Below are 8,482 nucleotides of genomic sequence, written 5' to 3' on the forward strand. Positions count from 1 at the left end.
AATAATACTTTTGACAGTGTATTTTTTAAACATGTTTCAATAGGGTAAATTAATGAATTAGCAATGCAGAATTTGGAATGAAACAGACCTTTTAAGTGGAACAAGTATAATCCAGGGTCTTGGAACCTGTCTGTGTTATATTCCATCCCACTTGAATATCACCAGGCTAGCAGGAGCAGTAGTGAACTCAATACTATGTACAGTATAAATAATCGTCATATTTTGAGCAGCAGGCATCATGACCAGCTGATATTTTCTTTCCTCAGGACCAGTTGTTCCCAAGAGTGCGTGGCTGGAGCCATATGATCTTATCAACACATTTGAGAGCCCTACCCAAACACTGAGAGAGATTTTGCTGCAGCAATGACTGTCATAGAAGAAAGTCGTCCTTTTGCCCAGCAGCTATCCAATGTCTACTTTACTATACTTTCCCTTTTTTGTTTTAAACTTTTTGTGAAGATCAGCCTCGCTATACTTAGTCATTTCTACATTGTGAAAGGAAACCGTAAGGAAGCAGCAAGGATAGCTGCTGAATTTTATGGAGTTCCTCAAGGACAAGGTATATTTGTACTATCTTATCACTACTGTTTGGGGTTTTTGTTACTGGTTTGTTGGGGTTTTTTTTTTTCCAGGTAATTATTTATCTGCTAGCCTCATTTGTATTCAGTTTGTCAAATTATATGTGTGAGTGTAGTTCTTACTGTGGTTTTTTAATAAAAATTATCTGAAGGAGTGCTGTTAGATTATTTAAACTTTTTTTTTTTAGGTTATTAAGTTCATAATAAAACTTATGTATTATAGCCAGTGTCCCCTTAGGAGAGAGGCCTACGCATAAGATGGCTATATTTAAGATTGCCAAATACTTCCCAATCTAAGACAGTTTTCAAAATTGCTTCTGAGGTTCCCCAGCTTGCCCATTTGTGATTGAAATTTTCCATACTTGGCATGTGATTATTTTGCAACAGTTTAGTGAAACTAGTCCAAATATTTCTGATAATGGTTTCTTGATTAAGTTAAAATTTTCTTATAATAGTTTATCTCAGAAGACACAGTTAGTGTCTTGGCACATATCAGAAATCTTACTGTTTGTCAGGGTGAGCTTTTGGGCATCTGTGTGGAAACTTGTCAAATTGTACTGGGTTGAAAGCTCTTGTGAAAATTCCTTTTTCTGTTTGCTCAAGCAGAACTTTGGCAGAGCTGGGCAGTACTGGTCCCCAAGCTCATCTGTGGTGAGCCAGTATCGTTTTCATTCAATCGTTTTCCTGGGTCACAGAACACAGAAAACTCTCTTCTCGATTGTGGTATCCTAGTGCATGATTGAGCCATGGTTTTGCTCAACTTGGGATCCCTGCTGCCTCGCTTGTTGTTCTTTGTATTCTGGGATGACATCAAGTTTGAGTTAGGTGATGGAACAGGAAGACTTGTCTTGCATCTTATTGCATTCACCACTCATCCCTAAGTACTGTGAACAAGAAGTAACCCAGGTTAAATGCAAAGGAGAAAACTGTAAAAATGAGCCAAAACCAGTTTGAAATATAAAGGTCTTTTCAGTCTTCAGTGTTGGTACAAAAATTAGACATTTTTTGTGTATGTATTTAAATTTGTAAACCAGAGAGAAAGTCTTACATCCTAAAGCAGGAATTAGCTTGCTTTGCAAAGATTTACTTAAGGTGGATTTATATCCTGTGTTCTCTGCACAATTTAGAGAGAAAGTTCTGAAACCCAGAGTTTTTACATCTGAGTATGTTAATCGCATCATTTGAGCTATTACGCATGTGTGTGAGTCTGTGTACAGATACATATGTATGTGGGGGGGTGGGTTTGTATGTGTATTCACTACAGCAGGATGGGAAGGACTGACTGTCTGTCCCACTGGCAGAAATACAGTGAATGTGGTAGCCCTCAGTTGAAATATTTATATTTTTTTTTGTCAAAAACTGCTGGCTAGCTCTAAGGCAGCTCATTCTGGGAGGACACACACAGAATCTGAGTGTGGAAAAAAGCAGACTTGGAAAAACTAGAGGGAAATGAGTAACACACATCAGGTTGGAAAGTGAAATAGTCTCTATGATGTTACCTGTTGCTGAATCCAGTAGACTTTAGTTTGATCATTTGTAGCTGGCCCATGCAAAAGATGAAAATCTTATCACTCTTGCAGGTTACTGTGTTGCTCAGGTAGCAAAGGTTTATATTGACTTCAAGGCTCAAATATATAGTAGATTTTCTGGGTTTTTTACTTGGTTTATTAAAAGAAAATAGTTAATGGAAATATTTTGTACTTAAACTGTACTTTTTACAACTCAACACCAGTATGTCTTAATTTTTGACTGCCCAACTCACTGTGTTTGGGTCTGGATTTGGAACAGTCCTATGCATGTGTTCAGCTGATGTTACATAATCTGCAAATGCAGCCACTTGTTGTGATTAACAGGATCCATCCTTGCTCTTTGGGGTGCAAATAGGGCTTCTCAAAATTACTGTTTTATCTTGTCTTTCCTATACCTTTGTTCTGTGTCTGTAGAAGAGGGCATGTTACTGTCTCAACTCATACCATGTTGTGAGATTCGGTTTGTTTACATTTGTGAAATACAGTACAGAGAATTCTGTGGGGTTTTTTAAACAACAGAGAGGCCTCAGCAGAAAAAAACCCCAACCAACAACAGCAGCAACAACAAAAAAAAAACAATCCAGAAAATAAGTCTGTCATTGCCTAATTGGAGTTTATAGTATTTCAAGAATTAATTCAAATTAGAGGAAATGTTAGTTTTAATTTTCTGGTTTTAACCTGATTACGTACTCTTAAAATTCTGTTAGTTCTGTTCTGCTGGTATTTTCAGTTTGCTTGTAGTAGTACAAACTTACTTTTTTTTGCTATTATAACGGCTTGGCTAGAAGAGTGTTATAATCTTGAAGAAGAAAAGAAGGTTTGGAAATAACGTGCACTAGGCACAAGCATTATTTCATGTTTACTGAATTGAGCTCTTGAGTTAAAATAAGCATTTTTTTAATGAAGCCTGTATAATTTGAGGACATTTTAGGTACTAAACAATAGTACTTGGTGGAACTCCTTTGATCAAACTGAAGGTATACAGGTCAGTACAGAATTTGAGGCCCAGGGATCACACATTTCACGTCCGACTTCCTTTTGTTTTGTGGCCTGTTCTTTATTGAATACAAGGATACCTCTGCCATCTGCCTTCTGTGTTCATGTTGCTAAGTTTTAGTAGTGAAACAGGTCATATTTTGTTCCTTAATATTTCAGGAATATTTCCTCTCCAGTTTGGCTAGTCACCAATCTACTGTGTTACATCTGTCTTTTGGATCTCATATGTATGTGAACAACTGGATAGGGATAGCATCACAATAATTAATCAGAAATTATTATACTGTGTATGTGACAATGAAATATAAGAACTAGATCTGTGTTCACCATCAACTAAGACCAGAAAGTGTGTATAGAAGCTCTACTAATTATAAGTCACATTAGTTTGTTTATGGAGATAAAGTCCGAGTAAAACTTTTATTGTGTATGGCTGAAAGGCACCATCAGAGGTAATTTGGATGCTCTAGGATCAATTATACATGGGTTGTTTGGCAAATGTTTGGCTAACCTATTTTTAAAATGCTTAGTAATAGTGATTTCTGCAGCATTCTTATGCAACCAGTTACAGTTTTTACTATTCTCATCACTAGAATGCTTCCCACTTTTCCGAAGACCTACCTAAATCTTTATTTCTGCAAGCTAAATACATGAAATATGATCAAGGTACTTAAAGGTACTTATCAGTTTTTCTCCATATATAAGAAGTAGTCAATTTAAAGATTATTATGATGCATCTTCCTACCTCCGCTGTTTTCATCTTTTCTAGAACAAAGGATTTAACTTTAGTCTGTCCTGAGTCTTGTTTTCTAGACCTGGAAGTACTGTAGTTGCTATCCTTTGGACTTGTGCCAGTTCATCTACAGTTCATAAACATCTTTATTGCTGTCTAATTCCCCATGTTAAACAGAGTACTCCAGCTGAGACTTTATTAGTGCAACCAGTGGAACTATTAGCTGTATAAAAGTGGAACAGTTATGTCATGTGCCATGTATATGATGCTGTATGTAATACCTCCTGGAATTATGCTTTTTTCTAGGGTCCTTCCCCCCCCTCAACAGTATTTAAGGATACAGTCTGTAACCTATAAACACCATGTTAAAACAGAGTCACTGTGCTATGCATTTGCTTTTTCCTCTCTAAGTATAATACTTTGTACTGGCCGTCAGCTAACTTCGTGCTCTTGATAGCAGACAATTTCTGCATTTTACTCAAGTCTTTTTGAATTGTTTCCCTCTCAGTAGTTGCAGCACCTGCAGTTTAATGTCACCTACTGATTTTATAAAAATATATACAATATTATTAAAAACTGAATAGCACCAAATGCAGGACAGAACTCTACAGTCTTTTACGTTTGTTTAAAGTGAATTAAAGACCCATGTCTTAATAAATTATCAGAATTGAATTATTTTTTCAGTGAAGTCAGTGGTATTACTACCATAAAATAATTCAATGAAAAAGGGATCCATTCTATTATAAAGGTCTCATTTACTGGATTATTTTTAACTTTGGCACTAATTTTGTAAACACTTACTCATATACACATACTTGCCCCATTGAATCAAAGAGAACTGATTAGTTGTTTAGAGCTAAGTGCTTTGCAATCAAGGACTATAGCTGTGTTGTAAATAGACTATGGTGCCTAGCTTTTATTTTTTTATTGTGTTGAAGTGAACATGTATGTATTCATTACACTAGAAAATTTGGAAAACTCAACATTTTATTAATGTCTGTCTTTATGGAAAAAGTCATAGCATGTATATGTTCATTCTGTTTTAAAATTCTGTGCCCTACAAACTGACCTACAAAAATGAACTTACTTGCAAATTAACTTTGAGTATAATTAGCTCCTTAGCAGGCTATCTGCAGCGACAGTAGTCTGAACGATCTTGGAGGTCTTTTCCAACCCAATCTATTCTATGATTCTATGATTCTATGTCTTATCTCACTGCATTTCCAGACCTGTGAAGAGTTAATAACTCTGCCTTTTGTACAGCTCTTGCTGGATACAAACTAGAGGATCAAAAGCAATCTTTAAACTCTTCCCGCTATACCAACTAGTTGGTCATATCATTGAAGTGCTCTGTATATACAGGCACTGAGTTGGAGCTTCAGCTGAGGTTTACAGTTCAGTTGCTTTAGGCTGAGGTAGTAGCGCTATGGTATGAAGTGATTTCAAAGTGTAAGTGTATATTAAATCTTAAGAGTTAATTCATTGTCAGGTGTTCTGGGTCTGTAAGATACAAACTCTGTTGACAAATACTGTTAAGAGCTTGGTTTGTGTGAAAGAGTCCACACTCCAGTAAGAGAGATGGCTTTATAGAAGGAGGTATTGTTCCCATTCATAAAATTTTTATAAGGCAAAAAGAGTCTATTTTATCAAAATTAAACCTCATACTCAGTAACTGTAAAAATGCTTTTAGCTGCAAGCAGAAGGTGATATAGAGGAACTTTCTTATGGAACAATCATTTTGCGGAAGTTAATATAGCATAAATGACGAACAACTAGTCATGTACAGATAGCTGGGTTCTGATGCACAAGCTTTATAGTTCTGACAACATACAGTGCTTTTTCTTTAGTAGCCTATTTTTTAAATTATGTCAACTCTCTTAGCAAAAAATTTCATAGAATATCACTTTATCCCCATCTCCTCTCAGGATTATGAGGCTTGTAAATAGTATGAAGCCTTCTGTTTCCTTCTTGTACACTGAGCACTGCTTGGGTGGACCCAAGAAACTGGTCCATTAAATACAACTCACAAATAGGAAATGATGCTGTGTTTCACTGTTAAAAAGTGACTGTTTGGAAAGCTTGATTGCTTTTTGAACCGTAGTGAATGATTAGGGAAAAGTTTTCCTATTATTTTATTCTAACAAGTTGCAATTGATAATGTCACTCAGCAACAGTTGTTAGGTAGGGAAGATAGGCACGAGGCATTTTCTCAACTTGCATTCCACAGAGATCACAGTTCTATTAATAAAAGCCATATAAGACCTCTACTAGCTTCCTGGATACAATAGCAATTCATTTAGTAATGGCAGGAATATTGCATGGCATACCTATTAACCATACCACTTGGTGTTAGGTACCACATTTAGCGTTTGTTTTTCATATGCAGCATGTAAGCTAATGGTGCAAAAGTGCTTAAGATAGTGAGAATGTTCTTTTTTTGAAAGTTCAGAAGGACATTTTTTTTAATGGAGCTAGTTGCCTTCTCTTATATGCTAAATAAGTTTGTCTAGTATGACAACTGCCAAAGAAGAGTCATACTTCAAAATAAGTCTCAAGAAGACACTTGCTTAGAATGAAGTAAATGGCACCACATACCAGAAAGATACCAGAACCATTCTCCTCTGAAGAACCTAATCTGCCTTGAAAGGATTTTAGTGAGAGTTATATGATGCAACTAGACTGGCATGACCAGAGCCCTGACCTATTTGCAGTAACAAAAACCAAGCACATCTGTTGGCAAGCTGGCAAGCATTGACTCTTCCCTCACCTTAAAGAAAATCTCTGAGGTTACTGAAATTTCTAGTGAATATAACTGCTGGAGCCTGCATACTTGCTTCTGTGAAAGGAACCGAGATATCCTATCATGTGGATTCCTTTGTGGTTTTGTTTTGGTGTTTTTTTTCACTCCTATCTGTATTTGTATGTCAGGACCTCCTTGAGAATGGCATTGCCACAAGCTGTATTTTTTTGGTCAGTATTGTTTGTCTGCCTCCTTGAAAGGTGTCTTTTCTGAAGATGACCCTTAACTTGTCACCAACCTAGGTCCTATTGGCTTGCTTTATGTGCACACTCTTGACACTGTCAGCCTGTCTTCAGAGGAGAGGTGCTTCAGCCCTTGGATCATCCTGGTGGCCCTCCTCTGGACTCATTCTAACAGATCCGTGTCTTTCTTGTGTTGGGGGCTCCAGAACTGGACACAGTACTTCAGGTGTGGCCTTCAAACAGCGGAGTAGAGGGGGAGAATCACCTCCCTTGACCTGCTGGTGTCACGCTTCTCTTGATGCAGCCCAAGATACAGTTTGCCTTTTGGGCTGCAAGTGCACATCGCCGGCTCATGTTGAGCTTCTCGTGCACCACCACTTCCAAGTCCTTCTCTTCAGAGCTGGTCTCAATCCATTCATCACCCAGCCTGTATTTGTGTCTGGGGTTGCCCCGACCCAGATGCAGGACCTTGGATTTGGCCTTGTTGAACTTCATGAGGTTAGCACAGGCCCCCCTCTCAAGCCTGTCAAGGTCCCTCTGGATGGCATCCTGTCCCTCCAGCGTGTCAACCGCACCACACAGCTTGGTGTCATCAGCAAACTTGTCCATGTTAATGGACATGGAAATCCCCTTCCTCAATTGATTTATTTACTTGGCTGGATTAAATGAGTAATAAACTTTTGAACTACAAACAAGTACAAAATGAAATACAAACTCTGATGTGACTTAAAACATGGATTTGTAAAGGTGCATAGCAATAAGACTGAAAGATAATCTGCCTGCAGGGCCTTACAGACAACTATTGTTAAAGAAAAGCCATTAGGAAACTCCTGTACTGGACTGGGGCAAGCTCAAACATACCATCTGTGCTGGTCTTTTTGCAATGGTGGGGCATAAGGCAACAGGGGAAGACCAAAATAGCATAGCTCCCTGAAGGTGATGTTCCTTCCCACAGTCACAGACTTGTTATGGCCAGGGTTCTGCTACTCACACTCCTCACTCACAGGGGATGTTCTCAAACATTTGCAATGCAGGCAAGCAGCGAGTGAACTTCTGCCAGGGTTAGATGATGATGACTTTGGGGGAATGCATTGCGTGCCTAAGTACTGAGCTCTACGCATGACTGCAGCAGTGCTGGCTGGCTGGTCATAAATCTATTATGGCATGCTGCCTCTGTTGCACTAGTGGATGTTACTCTTTGCTATGTCTAGAGTCTTTCTGGCAGTAGATATGATCTCTCTCTTTATGGCTGTTCTCTCCTGGTAATTGGCTGAAGATTTACTCTGTGGTGCTCTATACCACTCCCATACTGATGACTGGTCTCATGCCATCTTTCTTCTGTGTCGATATCTGAAGCCCAGGCCTGCTTTGTAAATGATTGATCTAGATTCATCAGTATGACTGCTGTGATTTGTTTTACTTTAGTCCACATATTAGCAAATATTCTGTGTTATCAGTCCCTGTCTGCATGAAGAGGTCTGGCAGGTACACATTGCAAATCTACAAACCAAGAAATGTAGTTAATGTATTATTTTTCCATATTTGACTTCTGTGGGGGCTGAGAGAGAGCCTTTATCGTATCAGAATTGTAAATCTTTTCTCAGACTTCCATTCTGATTCCCAGCATCCAAGGATATAAGGCCTAACAACTCTAACAATCTCAGGGA

The 8,482-nt window shown here is 38.2% G+C and overlaps 1 protein-coding gene across 1 annotated transcript in view; it reads left to right on the forward strand.

The window, feature by feature from the left end:
* Positions 1-363: 363 nt before the first annotated feature.
* Positions 364-8,482, forward strand: part of ASB5 (ankyrin repeat and SOCS box containing 5) — a 28,927-nt gene continuing 20,808 nt past the window's right edge. The window contains exon 1 of the mRNA XM_010165045.1: positions 364-559. Within this exon, the coding sequence (XP_010163347.1) occupies positions 364-559 (196 nt within the window). The remainder of the gene's footprint in view (positions 560-8,482) is intronic.

The sequence above is a fragment of the Antrostomus carolinensis genome, unplaced genomic scaffold, assembly GCF_000700745.2.
Source record: "Antrostomus carolinensis isolate BGI_N321 unplaced genomic scaffold, ASM70074v2 scaffold23773, whole genome shotgun sequence".
Classification (NCBI taxonomy): domain Eukaryota; kingdom Metazoa; phylum Chordata; class Aves; order Caprimulgiformes; family Caprimulgidae; genus Antrostomus; species Antrostomus carolinensis.